The sequence below is a fragment of the Artemia franciscana genome, chromosome 14 (assembly GCF_032884065.1).
Source record: "Artemia franciscana chromosome 14, ASM3288406v1, whole genome shotgun sequence".
Classification (NCBI taxonomy): Eukaryota; Metazoa; Arthropoda; class Branchiopoda; order Anostraca; family Artemiidae; genus Artemia; species Artemia franciscana.
The window spans coordinates 12,290,344-12,310,740 of NC_088876.1; the positions used below are offsets into that span (position 1 = coordinate 12,290,344).

General features: G+C 32.7%; 1 protein-coding gene across 9 annotated transcripts in view; it reads left to right on the forward strand.

Moving 5' to 3' along the window:
- Positions 1–20,397, forward strand: part of LOC136035321 (protein unc-80 homolog) — a 287,805-nt gene that overhangs the window by 41,122 nt on the left and 226,286 nt on the right. For all 9 annotated transcript variants that reach the window (XM_065717033.1, XM_065717036.1, XM_065717037.1 and 6 more), the window contains 3 exons: positions 5,992–6,012; positions 7,599–7,744; positions 15,840–15,996. In XM_065717033.1, coding sequence (XP_065573105.1) covers positions 5,992–6,012; positions 7,599–7,744; positions 15,840–15,996 — 324 coding nt within the window. The remainder of the gene's footprint in view (positions 1–5,991; positions 6,013–7,598; positions 7,745–15,839; positions 15,997–20,397) is intronic.

Here is a 20,397-nt window from a genome sequence, read left to right on the forward strand (position 1 = left end):
CAAACTTATGTGGAAAAATTGAAGATTTTCATACACGGAGAATTGCTAAATTGCTTAAAGAACAAAAAACTGGTAATGGCAAAAATATTTGTATATATTTTAAGAAGATATAACTTAAATTAAACGGTTAAAATAGAAAACCAAAAGTTTGAAGCTAATCAGAAATTGGGCTTGAAATTGGACTCGCTTCAATAATCAATATCTTTGAAAAGAAACAGTATGAAAAGAAGTTAAACTAGACCTACGTTGCCAGAGCAGAGTGAAGTGTTGCGGCAACCTTTGTCCGGCTTCGCCGAATAAAGTGTTGTGAGAGCAACACTTTGGTTTTGTTTCTTTGCTATCGGTTATACGCTGAAGTTGTCAGCCTATCAAAGCTTTTAAAACGTTATGTTCAAAGAAGAACGCGATCAGCACTCACATGATCAAAGGCTATTCCTCAGCGTTGAAAAAACAACAATAACAAAATAATATCGAAAGAAGGGACTAAATTGACTTTGTAATCAGTTGAACGTTATCCTGGTCAATCGTAGATATCGTGACGGATGAAAACTTGAAATAGTATCTTATATGATCTAGTTGGTATTATAAAGCTATCCGTAACTTTTCAGGGCCAAAATAACATAGATGACACTCTATTAATTATTACGAAACTGCTTCGTTGTTTTACGTTATCGTTTGTACCCGTTGCGTAAACACTTAATTCTAGGTTACAGTGAGTATGGGTAGGCTACACCAACTAGCAAAACCTACAAGACCCTCTTCACTAAAGATGATTGTAGCCTAACAGACGATTATTACTTACAAGTCCCCTACATTTCTTACCACTGGAACCAACTCGGCCTTACCATCAAATACCCTGGAAACAAATAATAGGTACACCAAATAGCAAAATTTGCAAACTCCTCATTGCCGAAGAGTATTATGAGCTAACAGCCGACCTTTCCTGACAAGTCCCCTACATGTCTCATAATTGGTATTGGCCTATTTTTGGTTTCAGTGTGTTCCCTGCTACTGAAGTTGTCAACCCCTTGAAACTTTCAAACTGGTATATCTCATGAAGGAATTTTTGTACCAAAAAATGGATGACATATACTTTGATCAGCTCATCAAGAGCTATCGATTGCCGTCGAAAAAAAATCTATCTGTCTTAGTTCAAAAGTTGATTTTTTTTTTTTTTTTTTTTGCCATAGGCCAACTTTCTAACGTCACCACTTAGAAAGGAGCAAAGGATAAGCTCCAATTTCTTTAGCAATAACAGATTTTTTAGAGTTAAAGAGGTACATCAGATAACATTTCTCTATCTCAATCCCAAGTCCGAAAAAACAAATGATAAACCCAGCCGAAATCACGGCAGCACTTTCGGGCCCGTTGGAAAATGCCGCTTTTTTGCTTCTGTAAATTTTTCTATTTATCACTCAAAGAAGAAATATTGGCTGTGGGGCCTGATATATTTAAAACTTATAGATTTTAGTCCATCTTCAATTTGAAAGTGGTGCCTGTCTGCTTGCCTGCTAGATCGGAGCTTTCCACTCGAAAGCAGAAACATGGTTTGATGAAACGAAAGCTTGGCTCCACAACTTCATATACTCCTCTCTGACACAGGCTACATACCTCCACTTCACTTCGCACACCATAGGCTCTGGCTCGTGGACAAGCAAAAACCATCCTTTTTGGCCCCAGGCAAGAGTTCTGCGGAGCTTTCCAAAATGTAATGCCATATTCATCAATCCAGCCTGAGGTCCACACTTTCCGTAAAAACCGCACAGGTTAGACCCTTACCAGTTTCCAGGAATAAGCCGACATCGGCGGCATAGAAAAAAAAACGGGAGAAAACCAAAGTGTTGCTCTCGCAACACAATTGATTAAAGACCTGAAACTTGATAATTGCAAAAATGTTGCATATATTTTAACAAGGAACTACAACAATTCAAAAACATGTAAAAAAAAAGAAGCTTGAAGCCTAGTAGAAAATATGTGTTAGATATCATACTTGCTTCAATAATCGACTATCTTTTGAAAAGATTCAGTATGAAAAAGTATATCAGTGTGAAACACTTATCTAGAGGTAGACCCAAAAAACTAAAATTTACAAGCTTTATAAATGATATTTCATTGGAAGAAAAGATTGTTCGATCGCCTGAACAACTAATAAATCTAAAACCTGGACCACGATGCAAAATTAGACTAATTAGTGCAGCTAAGGCAAAGGGCTGTGGTATTAAATTCACAATGGATAAAAATCAACAAGCTAGACCATCAGATGAGGCAAGACCAAAAAATGAAAATTTACAAGTATTAAAAACGATAATTCATTGGAAGAAAAAGAAGTTTTTGTCTCAACACCTGAACATTTAACAAATCTACAACCTGGACCATCATGTAAAACTAGACCATTAAGGGCAGCTAAAGCAAAGGGCATTGAAAAATTGTCTGAAGTAATTAAAATCCAAAATGAAGAATTAAGGAAAAATGGGATTTGAAGATAGGTGACAGCAAGAATTAAAATGTGCCAAAATTGAAAATGATAGTTATTATGATTTGGTTTGGGATTTTGACACGGATATGACAATCAATGATTATCATGCCTTCATTAAAAAACATAAGTTTTGACGATACGTAATTCATAATGGTAAAAGACAAGCCGGGACAAAAGTCGACGTTCAACATTTTATAAAAAGATCCAAGCGATAAAACAGATACAGTTAAGGAAATTAGAGTTTATTTGGACATTAGCGAAGAATCTGATACTGCATCAGCCTCTGTTTTCGACGTTATCTTTTTCATAATGACAAAACACAAGCCAAGACAAAAGTTAAAGGTCCAGTAACAAAACAACGTAATTTTCTAAAGTTGGTAATTCTAATATGAGGTCATTTAATAAGTTTAGGAGGCTGATTGATAAAAATGAAGCACAGATAAATGTGATTAAAAAACTATTGAAAGTGGGAACCGCAACAACTAAAGAAAAAAGGCATGGAACAAACGATACTGAGAATCACATTCAATTGTAAACGAAATTTTCAACAGTGATCTGTGGTAGAAAACTAGGAAAGACGAATTTGCTATCCATAATGTATCAAAAAATTAAATGAGACGATGTATGAATCTAAACTTCAAAAGAAAAAGGCGTGGAGAAAACTTTCTGAGGTAAAGATGAACAAAATTGATAATGAAATCTACTGTTGGAAAACAAGGAATAGCGATGACACAAAAACAATTTACATAGGTCAAGACTTGTAAAGAATTCATATTTTTTCACAGGGTGGCTGTATCGAACCTTTGGTAACCCACAAGACATCATGAAAAGCCTAAGATTGTATGAGGGTTAGAAGACAAGCGGCAATAAGAATGCCTCTATAGAAGCCTTCTACATGCTGAGTGCTGGGTCCCAGTGGCTTTGCCACCGGGCTCCCGTTATATACTATCTTTATAAGTGAACAATAGAATCGATTTTTTCATGAAAGCGGCAACATATTTTTTCGGGAAATTTTGTATTCTGGGATATTCTGGCCTTAACAAACGATCAAGATAGGTTTGACTTTAATCTTAGTTCTCATTTCCGAATCTCTAAAGCTGTTATGTAAAAAGCAAAAACATTAATGGTGTCTCATCAAAATCATAATTTTTTAATCAAAACTAGAGAAATACCTAAAAATTTTAAAATAAATTTTATTTTCTATTAAGTTAAAACCCCTTATAGCATAATAAGAGAGATAAGAAACAATAACCACAAGTAAGTTTCCAGTTTTCAATTCAACCAGTTATGCAATGCATGTAGGAAGATCCAAAAGTGCAGTTAGCATACATGCCAAACAAGATATAGGGCGTGTAAAAGACGAAAATGAAGAAGGAAGAAAATTTACATTAGAAGAACAACGCCGTCACAATCTTTGACGCTAACAAAATTTCGCCCAAAATCCAGTAAAAACCTTCAAAGATGCCATAAACAACGCAAATATTTATGACAAGTCATTGAACCTTATTTTACTATGTGTTCCCTGGGGAGCCCTCCATTTGCCCGAGGAAAGCGTAGCAAACAAAGCTGACTAATTTGGAGGTTGCTATCCACAATGAGAATCAATATATACAAGCTTCTACATGTTAAGTGCCGGGGTCCGGCTTCGAGATTGGCTACATATTTGTTTTTCTTAACTAGCATATTGACGTTTCTGGCTACTAAAAGATCTAAAAAGGTCAGAACTTTAAGGAAGAATTTTAAGGGAATTCCTTTGTTTTAAGGAAGAATTTACATTTTTCCCATATTGTTTGTATCAAACTTATAGTAACGCTTTGACATCAAGAAGATGCTCACATTGTCTGCAGTTACAGGATAAGTGACAATGCAAATTTATATAGAAAAGCTTGTCGGGTAGCCATAACGGTCCCTGGTCTTGAAATTAACTGTATAGTTTTTTCTTCTTAAAACTGACAAATTGATAGTTCGTAGCACAAAAATGATCGAAATAGATCACAATTTTAAGAAAGAATTCGTGTTTTTCCCAAAGTGGGTGTATCGAACCTGTGGTCACTTCATGACGTCAATAAAGGACTCAAATTATTTCTGGTTAGAAGAAAATCGACCTAAATAACCTAAATATTCCTTATATCGAACAAACAGGCAACTATAAAATATTTAAATTAGTCGCTGGAACTAAAAATCAGTTGTAAATCTCCAGAATAACTTACATCTTGCGAGAACCCAATCTAAAAGGCGAACGCCGTAAATGCTATAGCCTTATTTTATGGTGTTCAGTACGCCCCGGGCATTATAACCTTAAATAATGACAGTCTCTACGCTTTAGGCGTTATGACTTTACACAATGAACGGTGTGTACACCCAAGGTGTTATGACCTTATGTAATGAAGGTCTGTGCGCCCTTGGCGTGATTTCCTTATGCAAAGACAGTCTGTATGGCCTCAATGTTATGACCTTATGTAATGACGGTCTTTACTCACTAGGCGTTATATCCTAATGTAATTGACAGTTTGTACGTCCAAGGCGTTATGACCTTACGTAGCGACGGTCTGTACAATTTCGGCGTTAGGACCTTATGCAACGATAATCTATACGTCCTTGCCGTCATGACATTATGTTATAAACTCATTATTAAACATATAACACACTAATATATAAAAACATAAAACAAACAACAATTTTCTGAATTTGAACATTAACCAAAATTCAACATAACTAGTCATTAAATTTTAGATGTTTTTCCCTAGCCTATTAACGGCTTACATCCATCAAACAAAGAAATACATCAACCGTCAGAACTAAAAAAAAGGCTTTACAAAAAGACTTTACTTAACCTGTAGGCCAAATTATGCCCATATGTAAGGCATTATACAATTACCATACCACAACATTGAAACAATCACATGGGTCAGTCACAAACACACTCGAACCAAAAATACATTACATAGAACTTAATCCAAAGAAATCAACTTAAATAGGGTATATCCATTTAACTTTCTCCTTGACTAATAAACTGAAACTGATTGGATTTAGATACATCAGTAGGGTGTTCTTGGTGGAGATGTTTTCACAGAATTTTGAGATCGCAGAATTAACTTTCGTATAAACAAAACCGATGTACTTTTTGTTAATAATGTAACAACGTTTGATATAATCGGAAACGCGAAGCAATCTATAGGTAATTTCTGTGGAAAACATCTTGCAAATCTTCCTCCGTTTTTGGGAGTGCCCAGGCTTCAGAACCATACCTGACCACTGCAAAAGGCTATTAAACCAGTAAATGCAAACTAAAACGGCGGAGAAAAAGTATTTCAGCTGTGGAACCTTATACACTCAGTGCAATAAATTTTGGAACATACTTATATTTTCTTAAGCCTTCGGATGTTCTACAAAGTTTTCCAGATGATCGTTAAACTGATATTTGAGGGTAAAACAAACTAACAAGCATTGAAATTGCATATTTTCTCTTCTGTTTACTATTTATCTATCAATCACTCATATTTATTTACTTCTAGGAATTAAAGGAGGCCTGCAAGGTATGATCTTTTCAAATATATATATATTTTTTTTTATTTTTGAAAGAGCTAGTGTGAACACTGGTCTACGAAACGTAAACATTTTTCACTAAAGTCAACATTTTTCACAAGTTGATTGTCTCAACTGGGTTTGCTTTTTGTTTTGCGTATTTTATTCTGTTTTTTTAATTCCTAACAACAATTCTGCCAAAGCCGCATTTCTTTTTATGCAAAATTATAGTACTATCGAGCTTTTCAGGAATATTTATCTACTTATATTATTTCTTTTGTTGCAATTTTTGTCTTTTAAATTCAAAAATAGAATTAGATTGATCCGACCATGCAACAATATTTTGAATTTTTTTTGTCTAAAAGACCGAAACGAAAAAATTAAAATGCAACAATTATAAAAAAAACATTGTTAAGCTAAAGATAGGTCTATAAAAATTGATTGTATTTAACTTTTACAATCGTTTTTAAGCCTAACGTTATAATTTAAATGTATCAAGTTGATCAAAGGTTATCTAAAGAAATGAAAGGTTTATTTCTTTCATCTTCTAAAAATCTCTTGAGAAATTAATAAAACCTAGAAATGCACCATTTGAGTAATATCAAGGGCTATTTAGGCTAAAGAATTTCCTTCGTTAAGCTTCTATTCAATAAAGTTGGACCCTAGTAAACATGGAATTGACTGAACAGTAGTAATATTTTTTTTTTTTAATTTCTTCATCTTCAAACAAAACAGTAGATCTATGATTTTCATAGTTTGAGAAGAGAGGATCAACGCAAACGTTTCAGAAACATATTTCTTCTTAAATAAGCGAATGGTTTAAATTCTAAGTCATAATCAGCAAAAAAAAATAATTTATTTGCATTTTCAACCAAATTGTCGCTTGTTTTATTCATTTAATATTGTTGCTGTAAAATAACCGTGAAATAACCTTCTTCTTAGAGCAGTGTCTTCTCCATTAGAATCAGCAAAATGAATGTTTATGTATGTCCCTGATTATTGTATTCTAGTATTATATTTTGATTTTAATTGTGATTTAAGGTAGCTAGTTTCTGTTTAACTTTTTATGGTATACTCTGTGTTTATTTTGTTGCAAAAAAATGTTTCATTTTATATTCATGAATATCCTCTGACTATTTTTTAAGAAATGTCAATTCCGTTTTTCTTACATTTCATTCAAGAGTTTGACTTTGTAAGATAGGGTGCAACAAGGAAAAAACATATTTTTACAATTTTAAGTTTACTTCTTGTTCTTTTCTTAAACAGAAAAAAAATGAAAAATAGCCAAAGTTGAAAACAAGAAAAACCCTAAAAAGACATTGTCTAGATCAATGTTTATTCGTTTGTTTTCTTCTTCTTTGTTGTTTTCTTTTATAAATTTTTCTCATTTGTCCTGGTCTAGGAAATTTTTGCCCAAAGCTTTATACATATATTATTAGTAGTTTTATTTTAGAAGAAAGCTATTACATTTATACCGCGAATTCTATTGACAGCAATATTCCGATATTTTTGTAGAAATATGAAGTCCTAACTATCAATAAAAGTTTATCATGTTATGTTAAAAGCCTGTAAGAATTTTTTCTTTTTCTTTTGCAAGTCAATTGAAAAAGTTTTGGTACAGAATATTCAGTTCGGATTGTCGCCAAGCTTAACAGAAGCCATTCAGGGAATTCCCAGGTGGAAACTCATCCAAGCTGCCATTCCACACATTATACTATGTACTGCTCAATTATTAAACGAAAAGTAAGTGTCCGGCTTTTTATCAAATTTACTTTAGCCAATATTTAATATCTAAAACAAAATAGTGTATTTCGATTTTTTTTTTTCTAAAATGGAACTCATTCTGCTTAACTGTAAGATCAACATTTCTGTAATAGCCTTTTCCTCTGAGTAGGAGAACTTACTTTTTGTCTGTATTATGAGCTGGCTCTTCTACCTCTTATTATTGCCGAGACCTGGGCTCCTCGTAGATAAGTAGTCACACAGGAAGTCTGTTGATTTGGTCAAATCCTAAAAAAAACCTAATCCTAAATTATTATCTACCTTAGATTCCAAACATATGCTATGTTTTGGTGCATTTTCTCATGGTCAGACTAAATTATCATCTCCCTTGGATGCCAAAACTCTGTTATGTTTTGGTTCATTTTCTCACAGTCAGACAAAAAGTACAACATACAAAACGTAAGAAAAATGCCTCTAAGTTTTAGTGCATTCTGTGATCAATTTTGGGTGAGTTCACACGTGCCCTGACTTCTTAAGTACTTGAGGTACTTGACTATGAGTCTAATTTTCCAAATACATGTTGGAGCCTTAAAATCGCATACCATTAACCTTTAAACCGCAAAAAAAAGTGTGTCAAAAATTATTTTAAGCCATTTCTTATCTTCCATCCGCTCTTAACGTTATAAACTAAAGTAGAATTTGAAGAGAGAGCCAAGCCTAAAAACATACAAAATGATCAAACTGAATACAATGTGCCCAGAAAGTAGGAAATTGAAAGTTTCTTGGCCTAGATTTTAGAAAGAGTTTTTCGGACAGATATATCATATCCACGTATTTTATTATTATCAGTTGTTAGTGAATAAGTCACATGTAAGATTTCTCACAAGAATTTCGTCACTGTTACGAGTTGACTGACTAAGGTTCTGTCTGGTCTTTGTGGCTGTGTTGAAACTTTTTGTCTTCTAACTAGACGATGCATTTGGCATTGGCATTTCAATGTGGTTGCTGCTAGACGTAGCAACTGGGGGAGACTATTGTAGTCCGAGACAAAGTTTATCAGAGACAAAGTTGGGGTTCGTATCTTATAAGATTGTGTTCGGGTGCGTTTGTCCCAAACCCGTCCTTCAAATGTGATTTTTGATTGCTAGCTGGCTTGAATTTGCTGAATCTGGCCAGGCCAGTGGAGTCGTTGGCTCTTGATTAACGTGACGGCTTGGAGTACGGGAGCAGTTTCCAGAAGCGTTCACTTTAGACTCTGTCAACGTAAGTAATTCCCACAATGCTTCTCAGGCATTTAGTTTCAAATGTAGGAATTCTTCGATTATCGTCAGCGTATATTGACTAAGTTTTACTTGAGCATAACGCGATAGATATTATTAGGGAGATGAAGAGTCGAGCCTTTAGAGAATTTGACACAGCCTAGCCTTTCCAAATTGGCAAGAGCTTCTTGAACCTGGAAATATCAAGGCCTAGTTTTCCTTTAATCGTTGTTGAGCAGTCACTTTCAGAAACGTAGAGGATCCCTAAGTAGACGAAGGAGTTAACGCTGTCTACTAGCTTCTGTTTTATTGTAAGCTGTACAGTCCTTGAGGCAAGGTCTCTAGACACCGATATAACTTTTGTTTTGGCTTAATTAACTACCATCCCAAACACCACAGTTGCAGACACTAATTCACTGTTTGTTTTTAGTATACTCTCAAAGCTGTTGAGTTTCTTGATGGCATCTGCATATGCCAATTTACTGATTGGCTGTCTTCCAATCTTTGCACCGTCTATAATTTTAGCAAGTGATAGCAGTGTGTTATGACTGCATGACAAGCAGCAACCTTTGATAACATCCACTAAAGTTAAGAAACCTTCTGCTAGTCCCTCAAGTGTGTTGACCCAGCTAACAAAATTTGATTATGTGTCTCTGGTCATTGACTACTATGTATTCAGGGACTTCATTATTTTGCAGAATATGCCATAATCCATCTCGCATTATCGAGTCGAAAGCCTGCTTGAAGTTGATTAAGTAAGGTTGGGTGTGGTTGGCCACGCTAAATTGACCTATAAGAAAACCTAACATAAAAATAGTTAACTAAATGTAACCAAACCTAACCAGCTTTGCTGTCATCTGTAACTATAGTAGAATAGTGACAACAGCTGGGCTTTAATTCACGCTCATGTCCCTCTGGCCTTGCAAATAATGCATAGTAGCAAGCCTTCACAAGCTTTTTTAAATTGACTCTCACACTGCAGATTAGAAATGAATTAACACACACAAATAATCTTTCACCTTTATTAGAAAAGAAAAATAATGACCAGCATACATATACCACTTTCCGGAATCTGTCAACTAGCTGACACCATTGCACAGAAAGTGCTTTATTAAATTTTTGGTACTCAACTTGCAACTAAAACCTATTAAATTATCATCTAGCTGGGTTTCTTATGCTTAAAAGTGCTTTTGTTAAATTTTTGATATTCATTCAGTGAATAAAATATTCAAAATTTACCAACTGGTTGATTTTGCTGTATTCAAAAGTGTTTTCATTAAATTTTTGGGTACTCAGCCAGCAACAGAAAACGCTCGGAATTTATGAGTCTTTTCTACTCAAAAAGCTTTCAATAATTTTTTATTACTCAGTCAGGAACTAAAACACTCGAAATTTACCAAGTAGCTGAGTATGTTGTACTCGAAAGTGCTTTTATTAAAGTATTTTGATACCAAGTCAGTAGCTAAAACACTCGAAAGTTACCGACTACTTGAGTTTGTTGAATTCAAAAGTGCATTTGTTAACTTTTTGGTACTCAACCAGCATGTAAAACATACGGGATTTATCAGTTAACTGAATTGTTTATGCTCAAAAGTGCTCTCATTAAATTTCTTTTACTCATTAACCAACAAAAACGCTCAGAATATACCAGCTAGATGAGTTTATTGTAATCGAAATTCCTTTCATTAAATTTTTAATATCCAGTTGGTATATAAAGCATTTGAAACTTATCAAATAGCTGAGTTTCATGTATTCAAAACCACTTTTGTTAAATTTTCGGTTCTCAGTCAGCACCTAAAAACATCGGGAATTTATCAACTAGCTGAATTTGATTTGCTCAAAAGTGTTTTCATCAAATTTTTTGGCACTCAACCAGCAACTAAAACACTCGGAGCTAATCATTTAGCTGAGTTTGTTGTACTTAAAAGTGTTTTTATTAATTATTTGATATCCTGTTGGTAAGTATAACACTCGGAATTTACCAACTAGATGGGTTTGTTGTACTCAAAAGTGTGTTTATGAAAATGATGGTACTCTTCTTGCAAATAAGACATACAGGATTTATCAACTTCCTGTGTTATATTCAAAAGTGATTATATTAAATTCTTGGCACTGGGGCTACAAATAAAAAGCACGGAATTATTAGAAATTTATTAAAAATTTGATAACCAGTGAGCAGTTAAAACACTCTAGAACTAGTTGAGTTTGTCGTACTCAAAATTTTTTTCAAAAAACTTTTCGGTACTCAGCTAGTAAACAAAACACTGAAGTTATCAACTAACTGAGTTTGCCGTACACAAAAATGCTTTTTTTGAATTTCGTTACTCTATCACTAATTAAAACACTCGGAATTTACCAACTAGCTGAATTTGTTGTAATCAAAAGTGCGTTTATTAAATTTTTTATACCCATTTGGTAACTAAAACACTTGGAACGCACCAACTAGGTGAGTTTTTTTTTGCTCAAAAGTGCATTTATTAAATTTTTGTTTGTTGGTCAGCAACTAAAACCAACGAAATTTATCAATTAGTTGAGTTGAGAAATTATTGAGAAACAAAAATGCTTTCATTAAATTTTTGTTACTCAGTCAGCAACTAAAGCACTCAGAATTTATCAAGTTTCTTTTGCTGTACTTTAAGTGCTTTTAATAAATTTTTGGTACTCATCAAGCACTAAAACATATAGAATTTATCAAGAAGCGACATTTTTGGTACTCAAAAGTGCTTTCGTTAAATGTTTGTTAGTAATTTCACATCTAAAACACTCGAAATTTATCAACTAGCTGAGATTGTTGTACTCAAAAAAACTTTTATTAAACTTTTGTTCTTCAGTAAGCAGTTTTTTTTGTTCCGGCAATAAGCAAAAAATTTTTGGTTCTGAGCCAGAAATTAAAACACTCGTTATATAGCCACTTGCTGAGTTTGTTGTACTCGAAAGTTTTTTCATTAAATTTCATAGTACTCAGCCAGCAATTAAATCACACGGAATTTATCAACTAGCTGAGTTTGTTTTACTCAAAAGTGCTTTTTTTAAATTTTTGTTACTCAATCAGCAGCTAGAACACTGGGAATATACCAGCTAACGGAGTTAGTTGTACTCAAAAGTGCTTTTATTAAATTTTTCATACCCAGCTGGTTACCCAAGCACAGAATTTTTCAACTATTTGAGATTTTTATGCTCAAAAATGCTTTTATTATATTTTTGGCACTCACTCAGCAAGTAAAACACATAGAGTTTATTAATTAGTTGAGTTTGTTGTACTCAAAAGTACTTTCATGAAATTTATGTTACTCAATCAGCAACTAAGACACTTGAAATATGCCATCCAGCTGTGTTTGTTTTGCTCAAAAGTGCTTTTATTCAATTTTTATGCCCAGTCGATAAATAAAACATTTGGAATTTACCAGCTATGTGAGATTGTTGTACTCAAAACTCCTTTTATTAAGTTTTGATGCTCAGCCAGCGAGTAAAATACATGGAATTGATTAACTAGCTGGGTTTGTTTTACTCAAAAATGCTTTTATTAAATTTTTGTTACCCTGTCAGCAACTAAACCATTCGGACTATACCAACTAGCTGACTTTGTTGTACTCCAAACTGCTTTCGTTAATTGTTTTTACTCGATTAGAAACTAAAACACGCAGAACATACCAACTAGCTGATTTTGTTTTACTCAAAAGGGCCTTTATCAAATTTTTTATATCAAGTCGGTAACTAAAAGTCTCGGAATCGAACAACTAGCTAAGAATGTTCTACTCAAAAGAACTTTCATTAAATTTGTGTTACTCAATCAGCAGCTAGAACACTTGGAATATACCAACTAACGGAGCTAGTTGCACTCAAAACTGCTTTTATAAAATTGTTCATACCTAGTTGGTAACCGAAACACGGATTTTATCAATTAGTTGAGATTTTTATGCTCAAAAGTACTTTTATTATATTTTTGGTACTCAACCACCAATTAAAACACACGGAATTTATTAACTAGCTGAGTTTGTTGTACTCAAAAGTGTTTTCATGATATTTTTGTTACTCAATCAGCAACTAAAACACTTGAAATATGCCACTAGCTGTGTTTGTTGCACTCAAAAGTGTTTTTGTTCACTTTTTATAACCAGTCGATAAATAAAACATTCGGAATTTACCAACTATGTGAGATTGTTGTGCTCAAAAGTCTTTTTCTTATTTTTTGGTATTCAGCGAGTAAAATCAAAGTAATATCAAATTTTATGATATCAAGCTGGTAACCAAAAGTCTTGGAATTGACCAACTAGCTGAGATTGTTCTACTCAAAAATACTTTCACTAAATCTTCAATGCCCAGCCTGCAAGTAAAACAAACGGAATTTATCAAATAGCTCGGTTTGTTGTACACAAAATTCCTTTCATCAAATTTTTGTTACTCAATCAGCAACTAAAACACTTGGAATATACCAAATAGCTGATTTTTGTGCTTAATAGTGTTTTTATTAATTTTTCTATACCCAGTGGGTAACTAAAAGTCTCGGAATATACCAACTAGCTGAGATTGGTGTTCTCAAAAGTGATTTTATTTAATTTTTGATACTCAGCCTGAAAGTAAAAAACACAGAATTTATCAATTAGATGAGTTTGTTGTATTCAAAAATGCTTTTATTCAATTGTTGTTACTCAGTCAGCAACTAAAAGGCACGGAATTAACAAACTAGCTGAGTTTGCTGTAGTCAAAACTGCTTTTTTAATAAAAATACTGTTTCACAAATTTATCAACTAGCTGATTTTGTTTTTGTCAAAAGTGCGCTTATCAAATTTCTGGTACTCAGCCTGCAACTAAGACGCACAGAATCTATGAGCTACCTGAGTTTGCAGTACTCAAAAGTGCTTTCATTAAATTCTTGATACTCAGCCAGCAATTAAAGCACTCGTAATTTATCAACTGTCTGAGTTTTTGTGTACTCAAAAGTGATTTTAGTATTTTTTTTTTTTTTTCAATATTCGGTCAGCAATTGAGACACTCGGAACTTACCTACTACCTGAGTTTGTTGTATGGAAAAGTGCTTTTAATTAACCGCATTTCAGGGTGTATTCTTTTATTCAAGCTTTTTTCTAGCCTGTACCATAATACATTTTCCTAAAACAACCCAGTTGCAACACAAACCCTTGTTTAAATTCTAAAATTTTACAAATTTAGCAAGGTATTGTCCTATGACCCCCTTCGGAAAATATTCATTTGAAGGAACCATTTGCTATTAGCCTTTCAAATTACGTAGAAATCATTTCAAATTCTCTATGTCAACCTCATTACCAGCATACCATTTCCAATTCTAAAACGAACTTGTTACAACGTCGTTTTAAGACATGAAAAGGTTTTTTTAATATATGTAAAAAAGTAATTTAAAGAATGTCACTGTAATATTATTTTCTAACAAGAAAAATCACGAATAACATATCTCCATCATCTTCATTTTATATCTCGCAAATATCATAAGTGAACTTATTCTGTTATAAATATATATAATGTCATTTTAAGTTCTGTAATAAAAAGATGAAAAAATTTCCAAGTCCCAAAAACAAAAGAGTTAAAAAAATTTCCAAGATAAAAGATAAATAATTTTTTAAAGTTAAAAATTCCAAGTTAAAAAAAGGTGGCAAAAAGTTGAGGGGGTTATTGGAGGCCCTTTGGAAGTGGGACATGGATGACCATAAGTTCTCTCTAAAAACATGCCATAGCAAATTGATTCATTAGTGAGATAAGTTCACTGGTTTACTTTACCCAATCGCATGTCATTAGAAAAAATGGGTAGCAGTTTTTTCGCTTTTTGATTCATAAAAAATTCAGTTCGTATTATAAAATGTGTCCGGTTCGCTTTTCCCAAGTGTGTGTCATAATACCAGTTTCATTCAACCCAAATAAGAAAATAATCGTCATGGGAATGGTGAATATTAAGTAATGCTAACGACCTTTATGGTATATGCAATGAGGCTTAGGCTATAATCATTAGAGCCTCCGGCGTAGAGTCTGGCCCCATCTATACACTACTACTAGAATCAGCCGTTTACCTTCTCCTTGCTAATGTGCACACACAGTGGTGGAACAGCCACTCTTACTTTCTCATATATACTGGAGCGTTCCTCACTAGCCGATACTGCATTTGAATCCAAGGACTTAAAAATCCACTAGAATTTGCCAACGAAATTTGGGTAGCTCCTAGCTAATTTTTTAATTTTGTCTGAGCTGCAATTCACAGACTAGGTTTTAAGGTGTTATGACCCTATTTTATTGGGTGCGTCATGGTCAATTATTAAAGGATTTATTCGATGAAAGAAACTTGGCTTCTAATATAATATTGGACGAACAGTTCTATCTGGACTGCGAAAAAAGTTTTTAAGTAAATAGTTACTAGTTATCAAATAGTGACTAGATATAACAATATCAGGTAAGGATTAAGGATCAGCGGGAAAATGATCAAAATCTGATAAATTTATAGTAATCTAGAAAATGGTCTTGGACTATAAATCTTCAAACAGGTCCTCCATTGTCGTACCCTGGCTAGAAGCTACGTTCAGTATTCTAGAATTTTGTGTTTTAAACTCTAACCAAGACAAACTCCACCGTCTGAACACCGCTTAAACAGCTACTTTACTATTATTCGGAAAAAAACTGAATTAGAGATTTCTAGAATTCCTCCCTCAAAATGTCTAAATTGTAAAATTATAAGGTGAAAAACTGCATTCATAAATTCTTACTAAAAGCCACTTCAATTGGTTAAGTAACAGAAAACTAATTTTAAATTAGGAAAAGATGATTTAGAAAGTGTTTGCCTGATGCCGCCAATAGATAAATAAAATACAGATTAACTAATGCCAGTTTCTTCTTAGAAAAGAAATAAGTCTTCAAAACGTGGGAACAGCGGCTTCAAAGCTATTATATACACTTCATTGGGCATTATTGGATGCCGGAGAAGAGTGTGCTGAAACGGATAAATATGGTGAAATGAAGAGGGAAACCCTTGTATTTCCAGTTGCAACCTTAGAGGTAAGAGAAACAAATTGTCAAATATGTTCTAAAGAAACTTTTTTACAATTGAATAAAAAAAAAAAATCAGATTAATTTTATAATAAAAAAAACAACCATGAAGAGCAAGGGTGAATAAGTTGCGATCTTAGATTTAAGTAAAAAAAAGGCTTCAGACATGTTACCAGGAGCACTATTTACATTTATAAAACAAAACTATCACGACAAACGTAATACGCAATGTGCGCTTTGAAAGAAGAAGAGAAAAAAAAAATTCAGAGTGATCAGTTGATTTCTCATCTAGCATCTAAAGCTACACAATCAACAATGGGAAACAAAATCTTGGAAATAATAGGACGATTGTAATCAAACATACTTTGCCTTGAGAAAAATGTATATTGCTTGGTCGAATAGCTAAGAGTAAAATTATTCCTTTGATAACTGACTTGGTATTTATTTCGTCTATTTTCTTGATGATTAGTTTTTTTCAAGATTATACATTCAGCTTATTTTCTGCAACTAAATTAGTAAGTAAAACGAGTTAAATACTTAGTTTTGTCAATAAATTAACGGGTATAGATCAGGAGGGATAAAGAAATTCATTGCCTGTACTGAAGTACAGTATAAAAATATTTATTGCCATCAATTACCCACAGATATTCTATAAAGTGGACTAAAACATGTTACTTTTTCATAGAATTGAGAGTAAACAGAAATGAAACTTAATATTTTACGGTGCACAAACAAACTAAGCCTTAGCTTATCCATGAGCTGAGTTTTTGAAGTACCAAAGACATCCCCTTGGATACAGCTTAGGCTTATTCATACCTGAAAATGGCGATCTTTATTGTTGTTATTTTCTATTTTGAAATAACGAAGTTATAAAATTAATATCAAATTTGTGCCACTGTTGCTGCGCTAAACCATGAATATAAATGAACAGAACTAATTAATTATATTTGACAATACTGTTCGGCCGTAAAGTTCAAATATTTGTTGATTTGTTGATGTAGATTTGCTGATTCTCAAAGACAACTATAGGCTACATTCAAAGGAAAGTTACACTGTCTTAAGGCGTGGTTCCGTACGTTATTTATTTATATTTTGGTAATTTTTCACTCACGCTTTTATTACTGTAGTTGGCACCCGGTACTACCGAAAACAGCAAAATTGCATGTCTAAGTTTTCAAACAGTTCGTGGTAACGAACTGTAACAAGGAGCGACCCAGCTCAATAGTAACCAAAACTCAAAAAACAGAATTTTGATACCAATAGTTACATCAAAAGAATCGCATTTTAATGCTGATTGTAAATACATATCAAGTTTAGTCTTACCCATCAAAAGTGACGAGGATGAGAAAATTTACCTTATTTTAGAAAATGGGGGGAAACACCCCCTAAAAGCTATAGAATCTTAACGAAAATCACACCATCAGATTCAACGTATCAGAGAACCCTATCTACAAAACTGTGGAATTTTGTATTCTTTGCCAGAAGACATATCAAAGTTGCGTGTTTATTTGTTTGTTTTTTTTTGTTTTTTTTCCCAAGGGTGAACGTATCGACCCAATGGTCCTAGAACGTCGCAAGAGGGCTCATTCTACGGAAATTGAAAGTTCAAGTGCCCTTTTTAAGTGATCAAAAGAATTGGAGGGCACCTAGGTCCCCTTCCACGCACATTTTTTCCCCAAAGTCACCGGATCAAAAATTTGAGATAGCTATATAAAAGGAATTGTCTCCTCCTCAATACCTAGCTCTTTACTCTAAAGTTTTTTAATTGTTTTAAAAAGTAGAGTTGTGACAAAGAGTCAAACTTTATCGGGAAGAGCGAGGCGTTGAGAAAGGGGCAACCCCTTTCATATACAGAATAATTTCTGTTCGCTGTAAGTTTAATTGTCGCTCCTTACTTCTGTTAAAAAAAGTTTTTTTTTTTTCAAATTCTCAATAAAGCTAAACTACTGTTTTGTAGTGTTTTTCAAATATATATATATATATATATATATATATATATATATATATATATATATATATATATATATATATATAAATATAAATATGTATTTGCCTCTGAATTATTTGTCTATATTATTTTTTCTATTGTTTGGTAAATGACGACTTATACTTATTGACGACATGACTGCCTGTCCATGGATTATTCTTTATGGTTGATTGTGTGTGGCTATGCTGTTTGACCTATGTGATTGTATGGATGAGTAGGGTTAAGGCCTCATTCAAGTGCTAGTCTATATTAATCACTAATTTCGGAAAACAGTCTTCCTTTTCTCCTTCTGTCTCCTCCTTTCATTTTTTTTTTTTTTTTTTTTTTTTTTTTTTTTTTTGTGTTTGATCTGTAGCATTGGTGATTTCTCTTTTCATATATATATATATATATATATATATATATATATATATATATATATATATATATATATATATATATATATATATATATACATATATATATATATATATATATATATATATATATATATATATATATATATATATATATATATATATATATGGTCGGGTAAGTTTCTACTTAACCAATCCAAACAATTGGTTTATACCTTTATAGTTTTTTTTAGTTTTTTAGCTTTTTTATTTTTTTTATTAGTTTTTAGTTTTTTTTGTAGTTTTTGCCTTTTTTTAGTTTTTTCAGTTTTGACGTCACCTAATCCAGTTTTTTCAGGTGACGTCACCTGATCCATCCATCCATCCACAGACAGACAACTTATTTTTATATATATACTAGCTGTTGGGGTGGCGCTTCGCGCCACCCCAACACCTAGTTGGTGGGGGCGCTTCGCGCCCCCCCAAGCCCCCCCGCGCGCGTAAGTCGTTACGCGCCATAATAGTTACGCGCCATTGTAGTTGTGTCCCTATGTCCCACCTGTGAATATAGATAGATATATATATATATATAATATATATATATATATATATATATATATATATATATATATATATATATATATATATATATATATATATATATATATATATGGTTTTAACTACGTAAAACTTGCGAATATACAACATTCTTTGCTGTCCCATTGTCTTTGCATATAAATAGATTGTCAGGTTTACTGACTCTTGAACATGCAACATATAATGGTCCATGGGAAAACAATCTGTATTCAGATCTATACCTCATGATTCTAATGATTGCCCTTGAGCTTTGTTGATGGTGATTGCTAATCGACCATTCCCTGTCCCGGTGTCCCGGTCGTCATTTACATCCCCCTGTTTCCCCCGGTGTCCCCGTTGTAGTTGTGTCCCTGTGTCCCGGTCGTCATTTATATTCCCTGTGTCCCGGTCGTCATTTGTATCCCGGTGTCCCGGTCTGTATATACATTCGTTTTTTAGTTTTGTTTTTCTCCTTTATTTTTTTCCTTTTTTTTCTTTTTTAGCTTATTTAGATTTTTAGATTTTTTAGTTTTTTTATTAGTTTTTAGTTTTTTTTTCTTTTTAGTTTTTTTGTCCCGGTTGTCATTTATATCCCCCTGTTTCCCCCGGTGTCCCCGTTGTAGTTGTGTCCCTGTGTCCCGGTCGTCATTTATATTCCCTGTGTCCCGGTCGTCATTTGTATCCCGGTGTACCGGTCTGTATATACATTCGTTTTTTAGTTTTGTTTTTCTCCTTTATTTTTTTCCTTTTTTTTTCTTTTTTAGTTTATTTAGATTTTTAGATTTTTTAGTTTTTTATTAGTTTTTAGTTTTTTTTTTTCTTTTTAGTTTTTTTGTAGTTTTTACCTTCTTTTTAGTTTTGTTAATTTTTTTTTTACTTATGTCCTGGTCGTCATTTATACTCCCTGTGTCCCGGTGCTTTGTTGATTGCTAATCGAACATTCCTTTTGTCCTGGTCGCTTTCTCTTTGAGTGTCGTCATTTATTTTAGCTTATTTTTCAGTTTTTTCCTTTTTTTTAGTTTTTTTTTATTTTTTATTGTTTTTAGTTTTTTACCTTTTTTTAGTTTTTTTAGTTTTTTTAGTTTTTTAGCTTTTTTACTTTTTTTATTAGTTTTTAGTTTTTTTTGTAGTTTTTGCCTTTTTTTAGTTTTTTCAGTTTTTTTTTAGTTTTTTATTGGTTTTTACCTTTATTTTGGCTTATTTTTCAGTTTTTTCCTTTTTTTTTAGTTTTTTTTAGTTTTTAGTTTTATTAGTTTTTTACCTTTTTTTAGTTTTTTTAGTTTTTTAGTTTTTTAGCTTTTTTATTTTTTTTATTAGTTTTTAGTTTTTTTTGTAGTTTTTGCTTTTTTTTAGTTTTTTTAGTTTTTTAGCTTTTTTATTAGTTTTTAGTTTTTTTTGTAGTTTTTGCCTTTTTTTAGTTTTTTTAGTTTTTTAGCTTTTTTATTTTTTTTATTAGTTTTTAGTTTTTTTTGTAGTTTTTGCCTTTTTTTAGTTTTTTCAGTTTTGACGTCA